The sequence below is a fragment of the Symphalangus syndactylus genome, chromosome 3 (assembly GCF_028878055.3).
Source record: "Symphalangus syndactylus isolate Jambi chromosome 3, NHGRI_mSymSyn1-v2.1_pri, whole genome shotgun sequence".
Classification (NCBI taxonomy): domain Eukaryota; kingdom Metazoa; phylum Chordata; class Mammalia; order Primates; family Hylobatidae; genus Symphalangus; species Symphalangus syndactylus.
The window spans coordinates 113,632,446-113,647,835 of record NC_072425.2 but is presented as its reverse complement, the minus strand read 5'-3'; the positions used below and the strand labels follow the sequence as shown (position 1 = coordinate 113,647,835).

Sequence of the window (15,390 nt, the reverse complement as noted above, 5' to 3'; positions counted from 1 at the left end):
CTTTAGTCCTTACACTAAAATAAATCCAGATGAATCAATTGTTTTTAAGTAAATATAAAAGAGAAACATCACTGAAAAGAGAGAGAGGCTAGAACACAGCTCTCTTGGACAACATTTAAGACTATTCTTTGATTTTTAGTATATAAGCCCCAAAGAAGCACTCACAAATATTTACTTATATGGAAGCTGGGTTTAGTCCATATATAATAAGGCATATAAAAAATAATTTGATTACTATAATTATATTCATGATGCTAATAGTGATGAATAAATTGCTAACAATGACTATATTATCATGATGATGATAATAGGTTGATGATATGTCAACATATATACACAAAGGAATTGGAATCAGATGTATGAGTGAATGATTGCTATGTAAAAGAAATAAAGTATGTGTTCATCAATTTAGAAGTAAGCAACTGTCACCTTTGACCAAGAGAAGTTGGCCAAAGTAGAGCTTTGACACAAAAAATTGTTTTTTTGTTTTTTGTTTTTTTTCAGAGCTCTCAGACACCCTGATGATGACAGGACATTGACAAATAAATATCCTAGATTTAGGGACACCAACTATTATGAAATTTAGAACTTTGACTAATTTGGGATGTGCAGGGATGAAAGGCGGGCCTAAACAAAGAGAGGACTAATCTACTAGCCTTTCTGGAACTTTGGTAAAACAGCATCAAAATGAAACCTTTTGGAATCTTTTTATAAAAATCACCATAGAATCACCATTTTCGTTCTTTGTTTTTTTTTTTTTTTTTTTTTTGAGATGGAGTCTTGCTCTGTCGCCAGGCTGGAATGCAGTGGCACCATCTTGGCTCATGCAACCTCCACCTCCTGGGTTCAAGCAATTACCCTGCCTCAGCCTCCCCAGTAGCTGGGACTACAAGTGCCTGCCACCACGCCCAGCTAATTTTTTTTTTTTTTTTTTTTTTTTTTTTTGAGACAGAGTCTCGCTCTGTCGCCCGGGCTGGAGTGCAGTGGCGCAATCTCGGCTCACTGCAAGCTCCGCCTCCCGGGTTCACGCCATTCTCCTGCCTCAGCCTCCGAGTAGCTGGGACTACAGGCGCCCGCCACCGCGCCCGGCTAATTTTTTGTATTTTTTAGTAGAGACGGGGTTTCACCGTGGTCTCGATCTCCTGACCTCGTGATCCGCCCGCCTCGGCCTCCCAAAGTGCTGGGATTACAAGCGTGAGCCACCGCGCCCGGCCTTTTTTTTTGTATTTTAGTAGAGACGGGGTTTCAGCATGTTGGCCAGGATGGGCTCAATCTCCTGACCTCGTGATCCGCCAGCCTCGGCCTCCCAAAGTTGTGGGATTACAGGCGTGAGCCACCACACCCGGCCACAATTTTGTTTCTTTTCCTGTCCTTCTATGATAACACCATGATCAGGAGTGTGCGTGTAGGTATGAAACTGTATTGCCTTTCTTTAAAAGCGCCAAAATACAAAATCTGCTGTTATATCTTTCTTCAAGATCTTACATGTAATAGCATTTTATTTATTTTGACAAATAGTTGCTATCTGTAGAGTCAAAAGCTAATATGGTCATCACTATTAAAATTTATTTTAGGGCCAGGCCCAGTGACTCACGCCTGTAATCCCAGCACTTTGGGAGGCCGAGGCAGGTGAATCACGAGATCAAGAGATTGAGACCATCCTGGCCAACATGGGGAAACCCCATCTCTACTAAAAATACAGAAATTAGCTGGGTGTGGTTCCATGTGCCTGTAGTCCCAGATACTCAGGAGGCTGAGGCAGGAGAACTGCCTGAACCTGGGAAGCGGAGGTGGCAGTGAGCCAAGATCACACCACTGCACTCCGGCCTGTAGACAGGGCGAGACTCCGTCTCAAAAAAAAAATTATTTTAATGTAGACATATTTTCTCAATGAGCTGGACCAAAATTTAGTAAATATTTATTTAGCCTGTACTATGTGCAAGGCACTGGGCTATTGTAGAGATTCAAATATGAATCTTTTTATTAATTCTGCCTCCTGGGGTGGTTTATTCTTCCTAGGAAAGAGAAGGCATAAAAATAAGTAGGTAACTACAGTAAGCTGTTGCCACACAAGGAAGGACTGATCAATGTATAAAGGATCCACAAAAGAAAAATATTATTCTTCCAGGATGGATAATTGGGTAGAAATAACAGTAGATATAATAGTGATATATCCTTACGGTCCTCAGAGGCAAGACTACAATTTATGAAATTCAACTTTTCATCATTAAAAACAGAGTTGGCTTGTAAGTTAGAGTGACTGGCTAACTGATTGATTGGTATCATCTTTGGGGACATAGTAATAAAGGGCTTATCTTTAAAGGTATGGTTTATTATCTGTAAAAATATTAGCATAGTTACCTTGCAGTATGGAGCCAATTAGTGTAGATTATAAACTATTTTCATAGCAACTACGGCAGATTAATATGGCCACAAACACTTTGCGGCTTCTCCTATACAGAGGTGGAGCCAATTTCTCTGCCTCCTCATATCTGGGCAGGCCCTGTAACTTGTTTGGACAAAAAAAATGTAAAGAAATTGATTTCTACAATTTCTGGAGCCCAGGCCTCCAGGGATCTCACACAGCTCGTCTGTTTGCCATCTTCGGATGTTACCCTGGAAACACAGTGAAAGGAAGTTTCTCTAGCCTCCTGAAGGATAACTGGCTTCAGGGAGGAAAAACAACCTGCCTTAGGCAACAGCCATCCCCAACTGCCAGGCACATGAGTGAGGCCACCTTGAATATTCCAGCCCAGGTGACCCTGAGCTGAAATAAGACTAAACAAAACCAACAGAAAAACCACTTTACCAACCCACAAATTTGTGGGCAATACAAGTTGTATTTTAAGCCACTAAATTCTTGGCTTAAAACAACTGATATGGAAATTAGTAATTAGATTGGGATGCTGCTGTAACCAAAAACTTAAAACATGTGGCATTGGCTTTGGGATTGAGTGGGAGGTGGTGGTTGAAAGGAAGGTGATAATATTGTTAGTGGAGACTGAAAGAAGAGTAAAGAAATTGCTATTAGAGGATAGAAAAGGAGTACCTTCATTATGTAACCTTGGAAAACTTGACAAAAATATTTCCTGCAGTGACTTGGAAGAAAGACATTTTACTTAATGAACCTGTACATCTGGCTGAGGAGATTTCAGACATCTCTAGACAGACTATAGGAGAGATAAGTGGATTCCCCTAGCTGTGTATAATGAGGTTTGGGAAGAGAATGATCAGCTAAAGAATGAGCTACTTGGTTACAAGGAGAATTTAAAGACAATAAAGCAGACCCCAGTACTCAGTTGGAAAATGAAGTTGTTAGTCATCCAATAAAATCAGGGCAAGAATCAGCGTGTGTGGATGTAAGATTTTTAGCAAAAATCTCTGAAAGATTTTAGGCAGAGCCTAGTAGACACTTTCAGCTATAAAAAAAAAAAAAAAAAAAAAAAGCCTTAAAAACTATTTAAGAGTTTTCTGATGGCAGGTTCACTTGCAGCCTAAAGAAGAGAGGAGCCTGTCTCAAAATAAAATATATAGGCATAACTTCTGGGGCTTGAATAAATGACAGCTAGATTCTAAGTAAACTCACAACGTCTTTAAGAGAGTCCTTCAGCTTGGTCTAAAAGAGACTGAAAAAAATACAAAATGAAAAGGGCCCCAAATTTCTATGAGCAGAAACATGCTAAGAAAGCCACTCAGCTGCAGATACAGATCACTTCTTATGAAAAAGGAAAGCCCTCTCAAAGGGAAGGTAAAAGACCCTGGAACTAAAGAGAACAATGAACTAGGGAACCCACTCCTGGGGAGCAGAATCAGGCCTTAATCAAGAAACATCCCATTTCCCTGGAGTAGTGGGGTAATTGGCTGCATGTCAGAATCGCTATGGCCAAGGACTGCTATGAGTTTCCTGTTCTCATCCTTTTTGAACGAGTATCTGCTATGATTATCCTGTCCCTGCACCACCACTCTATGTTGAGAGTATGTGTTGATGATAACTTGTCTTTTTCATAGGTCTCTGGGTCAAGATGAGCTGAAAATGAAGACCCTCATCTGTATTAGACTACATGCAGATCTTCAGATACTGGTCTTTGAGCCAGATGCTATCACTGTATGAAAATTTTGAGGGTCTGAGGAAGAGGTGACCTTCTTTTGCATGTGGAAGAAATGTAAATAATTGTGACAGAGGGCATGCTTTACAAGATTCAATATGGTCACAGATTTTTTACTGCTCACCCATTAAGAGGCACAGTCTGTTATCTCTCCTCAAATCTGGGCTAGCCTGTGACTTGCTGTGACCAACAAGATGAGTTCTGGAGTCTAATCCTCTGGACACTTCACACATTGATCTTTGCTCTCTGGGTACACTGCCCTGAAACTTTCATGTAAGGAAGCCAGGTTAGCCTATTGTACGAGTGTGAGAAGTCACATGGAGAATTGAGATGGCCAGCCAACAGCCATCATGTGAGTGAGGCCACTATGGACCATTTAAATGAAGGCAGCCCTCCAGGTAAATGCAGCCATGTGCTCAGGTGGAAAGAACAGAGGATCTACTCAGCCAATACACTGAATTGTTTTAAGCCTGGACTCAAGACGGTTTGTTACATAGCAATAGGTAACCAATTTAGCAACCAAATAATAATAATAATAATAATAATCCTGGTAATGGTAATCACCATAATAATTGCAGCAGCCAACAATATCAAGTGTTTCCTATGTGCTAGTCATGTGCTAATAACTTTACATGCAGTATCTTGGTTATTCTTTAAATAATCCTTTAATACTATTTCTTTTTTTTTTTTTTTTTTTTTTTTTTTTTTTGAGACAGAGTCTCGCTCTGTCGCCCAGGCTGGAGTGCAGTGGCGCAATCTCGGCTCACTGCAACCTCCTCCTCCCGGGTTCACGCCATTCTCCTGCCTCAGCCTCTCCGAGTAGCTGGGACTACAGGCGCCCGCCACCACGCCCGGCTAATTTTTTGTATTTTTAGTAGAGACGGGGTTTCACCGTGGTCTCGATCTCCTGACCTCGTGATCCGCCCGCCTCTTTAATACTATTTCTGTCCCCTCTTCCCCCATTACTTCAGAGATGTCTCAGGCTTAGAGAGGTTAGTTAATGTGCCCAAGGACACAGCTAGAAAAGAGCAGAGCCAGGACTCCAATCCCAGCCTAGCATCAAAGCTTGTGCTCTTAACCATCACCCTAAGCTGCTAATGGCTTTTCTTGGAGACTTTAAAAAATTATGAGTGGTTCATCAGCTATTTTTAAAGTAAATATATAAAAGGTTATCAGCTGAGGAGTGTGCTATGATCCTATGGAACACAAAGAAACTGCTAAAATTGAATGAATTGACTTGTCCAAATACGTACTAAAATTTGCAAGGTCAAAGTTTTTCTGGCAGAGGTCATATTATGAAAAACAATACATACTGGTCATCTCCAATAATTCTATTCTTTTAGCACAGCAAGAACTATATTGTATATTGAATATCTGTATCCTGGAAATGATTGGAACCTAGACTCCAGGGCGGAATAGGACGCTTTTTTGTTTTTGATTTTTTGGTAAATATATCTCTCATTCTACCTGACTTTACTCTAAAAAGTCTATGTCAATACATGAATGTCTAATTATATTTTTAAGTTAGAATGGTTTAACTTATGCGTGTATTACTTTATGATGTACTGCTTTAAGTAACTTCAGAATAACCAACCATATACCAGTCTCATATGCATTATATTTTGACTCCTTAATATCATGGTTTAATATACACAAAAGCAGTATAATTCAGTGCAAGAATTTGTAAGGAATAATTATTATTGTCTTATTAATCATTATTAAATTATATAAAATAAGTCAAGATATTGGCTGGGTGCAGTGGCTCACATCTATAATGCTAGCACTTTGGGAGGTTGAGGCAGGATGATCACTTGAACTCAGGAGTTTGAGACCAGCCTGGGCAACATGGCAAAAACCCATCTCTACCAAAAATACAAAAATTAGCTAGGTGTGGTGGCGCACACCTGTAGTCCCAGCTACTCAGGAGGCTGAGGTGGAAGGATGGCTTGAGCCCAGGAGGTGGAGGCTGCAGGGAGCTGTGATCACACCACTGCACTCCACCCTGGGTGACAGAGCAAGACCCTGTCTTAAAAACAACAAAAAGAGTCAAGATATTAAGCTGATAAACTATGAGGCATTAATTAACTACAGTTTACAGCATAAAAAGGAGTTATGTTAACTTAGGATTCAGATATAAATTTTCCTGAGAAAATAAGGTTCGTGCAGCTTGTCTCTTAAATTGTAAGAGGTGGTTCAGATAGAATTCCTTAAGGAACTTGCACATGTTATTACTAAACTGTTTTAAATCAAATATATTTATGATATTTATGTGTTTGAAACTAATTTCTATGGTGTCATCTGACTCTGGTATTTACATTGTGTTGTTAATACAGATGACATCAGCATTACCCCCAAAAGTGTACCAAGATAAGGTCGTTCCTGTGACACTTCAGCTTAGTAAAGATGCTAATGAGAGACTTAGAAATACCTGAGCTGGACAGATGAACTCAGCACCCTTAAAATGAATTGCTTATTTATATGCTTAGACAAGTACAGAGTTGAACTTTATTTCCAGAAAAGCACCTGGTCACCTACATGAATAGATAAAGATGATGTCACTGCCTACAAAATAGGGTGAGTATTTTGAATTAGTTTTCAGCTGGACCAGTGTCTGGGTAACCGGATTTAAAAATATATATATTTTAACTTGACTACTTTTGGTCAAAAGTAGTCTTGCAATAGCCCACGTGCAAGAAATAAACAAAGCTAAATGGCTTGTTGCACAGACCTGGATCTGGGCTTACTGCACCATGGTCAAAACAAGTCAATACCCTTCACCTCTCTCTGAAGACAATGTAACCTGACAGAAAGGAGAAATCAATACAGCTCCATGTGGTAGCTTCATTTGCTATGTTTCTGTTTCTCAATCCAGACTCTGGAAGCATTGGCAAGAATTTTCAATAGGTTTCAATGTGGTGGTCCTTCAGCTGTTTAGGGTCTACTGACCTTATCCAGAGCTGCCTGTACCTCAGCTTCACTTTCTGTGTCCAATGCTGACGTGGCCTCATCCAGCAGGAGGATCTTGGGGTTGCGAACCAGGGCACGTGCAATAGCGATCCTCTGCTTCTGCCCACCACTCAGCTGGGCTCCTCTCTCTCCAACCAGGGTGTCAAATTTCTACCACAGAAAACATGGATCAGCTCTTGAAGCAAATTTAAAAAGGCCAGGAATTCTATAGAACTACATAAAGACAACATGGAGCTTTGTCTTAACTATTTTAATGTATCATAAAGTATGATAAGATAAATGAATTCTGAATTATAAAAAAGCTGACACCTTCTGTATAAAATTTTATATTACTCATCTACCAGGCTATAATTCTTTAACCCCTAACTGAGTCATTCAGGGGACTTATCTAGCAAAGTTGGACAATCTTGCATCTCAAGCATTATTAGCTAAACCTTTGAAGAACAAACTCAGTCCTATGAGGTGAAATTCTAATTTCAAGGACAACTACTTTATCAGAGCCTTTACCTGTGGTAATTTCATGATAAACTCATAGGCGTTGGCCTCTTTGACAGCTTTCTTTATCTCATCCATGGTTACATTTCCACGGCCATAACGAATATTTTCAGCAATTGTGGTGGAAAATAGCACCGGCTCCTGACTCACCACACCGATGATTTCCCTCAGATAGCTTACATTAAAGTTCCTAATATCCTGCCCATCAATGTTAATCTGAAAGAAAGAAATATTTCCTATTAAGTATTTAACCATCTACTAGCTGAAGTATCAGGACCATTTATGAAAAACATCCTACCTAATATTTAACTTAGTTCAGTGTTTAGAAATAATAATTAGAAATAAACAGCAATATGCAAGAACAAAAATAAAAAGCTTATGCTCTCTCCTGATATTTATTTTCATATATACAGTTTTTTTCATGGAAGGATTATTTGCCATAAACTATTTTGGGTTTTATGTTTTTGGCATACCATTATTTTTATGTTCCAATATTAAATTTAAATAAAAATGTACACTTACCTTCCTGGTCTACATATAATTTTGATGGCATTATGGTGTTTTGCTATTTTTTTTTTTTTTAAATGGAGTCTTGCTCTGTCGCCCAGGCTGGAGTGCAGTGGCACCATCTCCGCTCACTGCAAGCTCCACCTCCCGGGTTCACACCGTTCTCCTGCCTCAGCCTCGCGAGTAGCTGGGACTACATGCGCCCACCACCATGCCCAGCTAATTTTTTTGTATTTTTAGTAGAGACGGGGTTTCACCATGTTAGCCAGGATGATCTTGATCTCCTGACCTCGTGACCACCTGCCTTGGCCTCCCAAAGTGCTGGGATTACAGGATTACAGGCATGAGCCACTGCACCCGGCCAATGTTTTGCTATTTTTTACATGCTTTAATTTACTTCATTTCCAATCCCTTAAATATTTGGCTTACTTCAATATTTATTGCAAGAGTAGAGAATTACTAAGTTGAAGATTATGGTTTATTTTTTCTCCCTTGACAACAATTGCTTACATGTACAATGACTGGATTTGCTGGGCATTTGTTGCTTGTTAATAAAAGGCTAAATAATTATCTTAAAACATTTTAATAACTTACAATGTCAACTGGAATATATAAATATATCTGTTTCATTGTAATTTACTAGCACTGGGTTTTATCATTTTAATCTGTTTTCTTCCAATTAATAGGTATGAGGTGATAGCTTATATCTGTTTTCATTTGTACATATTTATAAATAAAGTTGACCATTTCTTGAAACTTTTTACAAATCTGTATATATTCCAGAAAGTCGCATGTTCATAATGAGCAGGGTTGCCTTCATATATTCATATTAACTTCTCTAATAATAAATATAATACTTTTTCAATATATAATAAATCTTTTGCTCCAATTTATTACTTTATTTTCTTCCTTTTTTTTTTTTTTTAAATTTAGAGACAGAGTTTCATTCTGTCACCCAGGCTTTGGAGGAGCATAGTGATGGAACCACTGGTGCAACAATAGCTCACTGCAGCCTTGAATTCCTGAGCTCAAGTGATCCTCCTGCCTCAGCCTCCCAAGTAGCTAGGACTATGGGTGCACACCACCAGGCGTGGCTATTTTAAAAAATATTTTGTAGAGACAGATTGTCATTAGTTGCCCAGGATGATCTCAAACTCCTGGCCTCAAGTAAACCTCCCACCTCAACCTCCCAAAGTGCTGAGATCACAAGCATTAGCCACCATGTCAGGCCTTTATTGCTTTCTTTCATCATAGTTTTATTGGTTTTTATTGGAAAGAGGCTTAAGGAACAACTGAATTAATAAATTATACCACTGGACTTTTTTTTATTATTTTAGTGGTAAGAAAATTGTTAAATCATGATGTTAACAGTGAATATCTCTGAGTTATAGAATTTCTGAAGATCTTTTTTTTCTGTTAACATATGCTTTCTTTAAAAATGTGGATTGTTTCAATAATAATTTAATTCTCAATGGTTGGTATTTTACCAGGTTCTTTTTAAAAAATTAAGAAAATATTTATACTTGAACCAACCCAGAATTTACTTTAGTAAATGAGAATGGGCCTATGTTCCCCCATAGTAATATCAGATTTTTCCAATAATATTAATTTTATCAAATTAAATAAATAGTTCCATATATTGTAGAAAATTATATATTAATTCTGGAGATCTCTGTTCTGTCCCAATGCCTTTTTATGATTTTTGGTTTGGCATGCCATTATTTTTACTTTTTACCTTATAATCTTCTGTTTTCACAATTATTGAATTATAATCCATTTTAATATCAGATAAACTCAATGCTCTAAAATTGGGACAACTGAGGAAATTCTGAATATAGCTTGTGGACTTGTATTGCATTAATGTTAAATTTACTGATTTTTATCGTTGTTTTATGGTTATCTAAGAGAATGTCCTTTTTAGGAATGTATTCTGAAGTATAAGGGTATACATAATGCACACACACACACACACACACACACACACGGAGAAAGAGAAGATGATAAAGCAAGTGGGTCAAAATATAAACAATCTAAATCTGGGTGAAGGATCTGTGAGTTCTCTAGTTACAATTTTCTGTAAATTCAAATTTATAACAAAACTTTTAAATGGCAAAAAACATACCCTAGGCTATTACTATCTCTGTGTTTCTAGAAGTTTCTCAAGAGACTAGTTTCTTAAGAGACCATCCCACTTTCCCCCTTAGATATTCCAAAGTTTAAGAAAACTCAACTGTCTTGGATGAATTTAATTGCTGTCCTAAAATATCTGGTGACCCTAATTGTCATCAATTGTTGCCAACAATTGCTATATGGAATATGTTTGACCAAACCCTAACTCATTGAAAGTAATCCTCTCAGTGGTTTGTAGACTGCTTTGCGGTAATTTAATGTGTTATGAAAGCTTAGTCAGAACAGAGGAGAGCTTTGTCCAGCTTCCACAGCTTTTATGACTTTTATTTAATACATTTGTGAAACCAGCCCAAGGGTGTGAAGGCATTAGCCATAGGCATTGCCATTTTGTAGGCTTTTTACCAAAACTGGATTCACATGCAAATTTGTTACTGAAAAACCAATTCCAAAGGGCCAATTTCCCACCCTGGAAAGCTTGGTTCTTCCCACTTACCGTGCCCTCATCAGGGTCATAGAGCCTCTGTATCAGCTGGACCGCTGTGCTCTTCCCACAGCCACTGCTTCCAACCAGGGCCACCGTCTGCCCACTCTGCACCTTCAGGTTGAGGCCCTTCAAGATCTGTAAGGAAAATGAGAAAAAAGAACACACTTCACAACAAAGCCCTAAAATGGGAATAATTCAATTCCGTTTGAAATTTGAAAAAAAAGTATCAAATAAGGGAATATAACCCCCAAAGGAAAAGGCACATAAGTATTAAAATAATAGAGACTTTATTCTTTAAAATGATTCAACAATCAACCTCAGTTAGGAATTCCTATAAATATTACTTACAGTACCTTGACATTAGCTCGAGAAGGGTAAGAAAAGTGAACATCACTGAACTCCAAATTCCCTTTGATGCTGTCTGGTTTGTGTCCTCTCTCTGAAAAACTGTCAATTTTAGGCTTCTAAATAAAACAAAATGTAATGACTATTCCATCATAACACAAACAAGTTGCATTTTTAAGGAATATGATTCAGCAAATTCCAAAAATAGGACCTGGAATGTCACAATCCCCTTTACATAAGAAAAACCCAAGATGAAGATTGTGTGTATATGTATGCATGCTGTTTAAAGAAATACTCCTTTTCAGAAAATAGTCTTTTCCTGAAAAGTACATAAGAGATATTCATCTCATTTCATACAATATTTCCCTTTAAGCTTTTGGCATATCCTCATAAATTTTCTAAATGGTCAGATAAGCATATTTATACAAGTGCAATAACAAAAATATACTATAATTGATATATATTATAGCCAAGTATTTCAGCATTTAGTGAAAATTAGCTCATTCCTAAATAATAAATGTAATAGATTGAATTGAGAAGATTGAATGGTTGATTATAGCAGTTATTTAGGAATAATGTAAACTTTTAATACAATCAGAAACTGAGCAATTTTCTCATGACTTGGATCAATGAAAAAGGAAATGTTGCTTAGATTAAATGATCAAATTTCAGTTATCTACTTTGCAATATTTGAATGCAGTGACTTACTTTTTTACATTAAAACTTTTTCTTTTTCACTGTAGTCAGTTTAAGTTATTTAATGTAGTTTATTTAAAATAATACCAAACATGCAGTGATAATTTTTTGGAGAGGGGCAACCCACAGCAAAATATACTGTCAATTTTGGTCCCACCGATAATTTATCTACCCTCCATCCTATATAGAAATTATGATTCTCAGTCTGGCTACAATATGAAAGTGAAAAAGATAAAAACTAGGAAGAGAAACATCTTTGCTCTGCACTAGTGCAGATGTCCTTTTCCAAAATGAGATCAGTATTATTATATTATCTAAAGATACATTTAAAAAATATTAATAAGAGGTATTTTCTTTCATTTATTACTAAGAGGTCATTCATTTCATATAATTAAATGTCACTTTAGTCAGTACAACTTATTCAATGTAGTTGATTCAAAAATATGCAACCTAAAGCCAGATTTAATTATACAAGCTCAAAGACTTCTTTTGGCATTAAAATAATAAATGACTTACATTATCAATAATATCAAAGATCACATATGCTGCTCCTCTTGCATTGGCAAAAGCATCAATACATGGGGCAGCCTGACCAACACTGAAAGCTCCAATTAGGATTGAAAAAAAAACCTGAGCAAAATAACATGAGGAAAAGTTTAAGTCACATTCTGGCATTCCTTATTATCTAAAATGTGATTTATATGTAACATACTACATAAAGGATTAAGTTTAGGTTTATCCTTTACTTTTGTTTCTCAGAAGAGCAACATTTGCAAGGCTAATATAGCATTTTATTGCCTGAATGGGTCTATTTTCTCAAACTACCTGTTGTTCTCCTGAATATATACAGTTAAAAAGATTTTTCCAACCTATTTCATTGACTCACTCGCAAACGCCACCAGAGAGAAACATTTTCAATCAGTATTATTATTCCATCCTATATGATTTTCTCTAACTATGCATGGAATTACATAGACGGTTCAATATAAAACATGGCAGATTTTGGCCCCATGTAATGCTCCTAAAAAGCACCATGTCACATATATTTTTAAAGACTTTTAACATAAAAAGTAACAGTTTGCACATCATAAAACATAAAATCACTCCAGTGTGCACTGGTTAGCAATTCCTTTACACAGTTATTCTGTACTATAGCATACAACACTTAACACATTTCCCTTCACAGTATTTTTTCACTAGGAAAATGAATTGATATAAAGAAGTTCAGAATACAGCTTCAGGAATCCAGATTATTAGCATAACTTCACTGAGAAAAACATAAGTGAAGATAAATTATTTTTTTTCTCTCAGGGCATGGTAAAACTTCTACATATAATTTGGCTTTTCTCAAAACACAGCAATACTTCATGTGACCCATAACTCAAATATCAGTTAAATACCTATCCCCCATCTGCAATACAGATAAGGAAGGACCAGTAAGAAAGAAAAATAATGTTGACCAAAATAGATGCTATAAGGTTAATGCAATAGAGTCCCTGACCTTTATGCAGAGGGCTTTCCTTGGGCTCCCTCTGGGGATAGCACTCTCAGCCCTATGGGATAGGTGTCGTTATCCACATACTACAAATGAGGAAATTAAGGTCCGAGAGGACAAACTCATCACCAAAGGTGAACGGTAGTCAGGATTCGACCTCCCTTCTTCATAAAACATCAATAGTAAATGAGGACGTGAAGAAAGGGTGGCAAGCTTCCAAACTAACTGCCAGAGAGAAGATGGAAGTGAGAAAAATTAGACTCAGCATTAATGAGGGCTCACCAAGTCGAACACCCACGACCTCTCAATGAAATCTGAAGATACCACTGCATAAAGCATTCTGAAAATACTCACTTTCATAATGACCCCAAGTCATCATCAAAGGGCCAAATTATGCTCAGTATCCTCACTTCAGCAAGATAGGGAAGTACAGATTTTAAAAGATTTCTATTTAAATAGTTACATATTGTTCTGAGTCTCTGACATGAAAAGATGGTCACAAAATATTGGTAGTTCATAAATGTGGTTACAAAAAGATATATATAGTATGATCCCAGTTTTGAAAGAAAATAATGTGTATATATATATATATATATATAGAAAATGACCTGGAAGATATATGCCAAAAATTATCATCAAGAGAATATAAATTATTAGATTATAAGTAATTTTAATTTTAAAAATTCTGTATCCTAATCCTTTGTAAAATTAGTATATATTCTTTTAACAATCATAAAATGAAGCTATCTTCATTTTGATAAATAAGAAAAACTAACATAATATCTCTTCTTGTATTTCAGAGAGCTGATTGTTTTAAGTGATAGAAATGTAACATTCTCTTGTGCAATGACCTATTCTATAATAATGATGCTTACTTTCTTATACAATAAAACTCAACGGCAGAGGGAGGATGGCTCCCATCTATATTTGTTTATTCCTAAATTCATCCCATTTTTATTTCCTTTTATACACTGTATATGTTTCACAAATGGTCTAACCACATGCTATTTTCTTATCCACACTCATAATTATGACTTGTATATTCTAGAAAGTCAGCTCAGCCCACTGGACAGTGGAAAGATTCACCAAAAACAAAAACCTATAATCATGTTCATCTTTCAAAAAGGAGGGATATCAAAGAAAAGAGAAGGTAGATGGAGAAATAAGATTTTCATATTCTTCATAAATGTTAGGAGAACTACTTACTGTCATTGCATTTCCAATAGTATATTCTTTTGATATGACTAGAGTGGATCCATACCAGAAGGCCAGTGCATATGATGCATATATTAACAGGAAGGCAATACCCATGGAAATGTTTGCTGAAATAGCTTTTTTAATTCCAATCTCTTTGGCATTTTCTAAATGTTTCTGATACCTACGAGAAAAATAAGAGGGAAAACGTTATAATTAAGAATAACAATCCATAGTCTGAGTCACACTCGGCTCCTATATAGTTGGAGGTTTAAGTAACAAAGTCAGTCAAGGTAATGAACCCATGGTGAGACCCAGCTCTTTGGGAATTGAACTAATTCAGGATCAGCCAGGCCTAGAACAGATCCATGCCTTCTCTTTACTGGCCCGGTTCCATTTCCCTTCATCCCTTCCAAGCCAACCAACTTTCCTGTGGCTATTCCAGAATTGAGGGTTCACCCTGGGATATGGAAGAGCTTCTCCATCACCTTCACGGCAATATCACAAGTCAGGGTTAAGAGGGAATGAGAGAAACCAAGCCAAACCAGAATTGATTGTAAATGCTACTGGAACTCATAAACAGTTAGATTCTTAACCCTGGTCAATGTCTCTTCTCTGGAGAACAGAAAATCCTCCCTGTATTGTCTACTGGGTGAAGGATGAAAATTTTACATGTTGTTGTACATAAACATAGGCTTCTCTCTTTGACTTTTTAAAAAATCAGGCTGACCTTCATCTGTCAAGCTAGATACAGGTTATAAGGTAGTCACTACTTATGGAATATGAGTTCTTATTCAATTTTTCCAGACTTTAGTTTCATCATATGAAAAATAGATTTAATAATGCCTAATTTGCAAGATAATTGTGAGGTTGGTAGATAATTGTAGAAAGCAGTACAGTAGCTGGTTCGTAGTTAGCAAGCCTGATCATTTCTCTTACTATTATATTAGTATGTTCAATTGTTATCTCTT

The 15,390-nt window shown here is 36.8% G+C and overlaps 1 protein-coding gene across 3 annotated transcripts in view; it reads right to left on the bottom strand.

Annotated features, from left to right (window-relative positions):
- The window catches only part of ABCB4 (ATP binding cassette subfamily B member 4), an 83,115-nt gene that overhangs the window by 39,963 nt on the left and 27,762 nt on the right, over positions 1-15,390 (bottom strand). For all 3 annotated transcript variants that reach the window (XM_055272841.2, XM_055272842.2, XM_055272843.2), the window contains exons 9-14: positions 14,432-14,603; positions 12,247-12,360; positions 11,043-11,153; positions 10,699-10,824; positions 7,581-7,784; positions 7,053-7,223 (exon numbers count right to left, since the gene is read on the bottom strand). In XM_055272841.2, the coding sequence (XP_055128816.1) occupies positions 7,053-7,223; positions 7,581-7,784; positions 10,699-10,824; positions 11,043-11,153; positions 12,247-12,360; positions 14,432-14,603 (898 nt within the window). The remainder of the gene's footprint in view (positions 1-7,052; positions 7,224-7,580; positions 7,785-10,698; positions 10,825-11,042; positions 11,154-12,246; positions 12,361-14,431; positions 14,604-15,390) is intronic.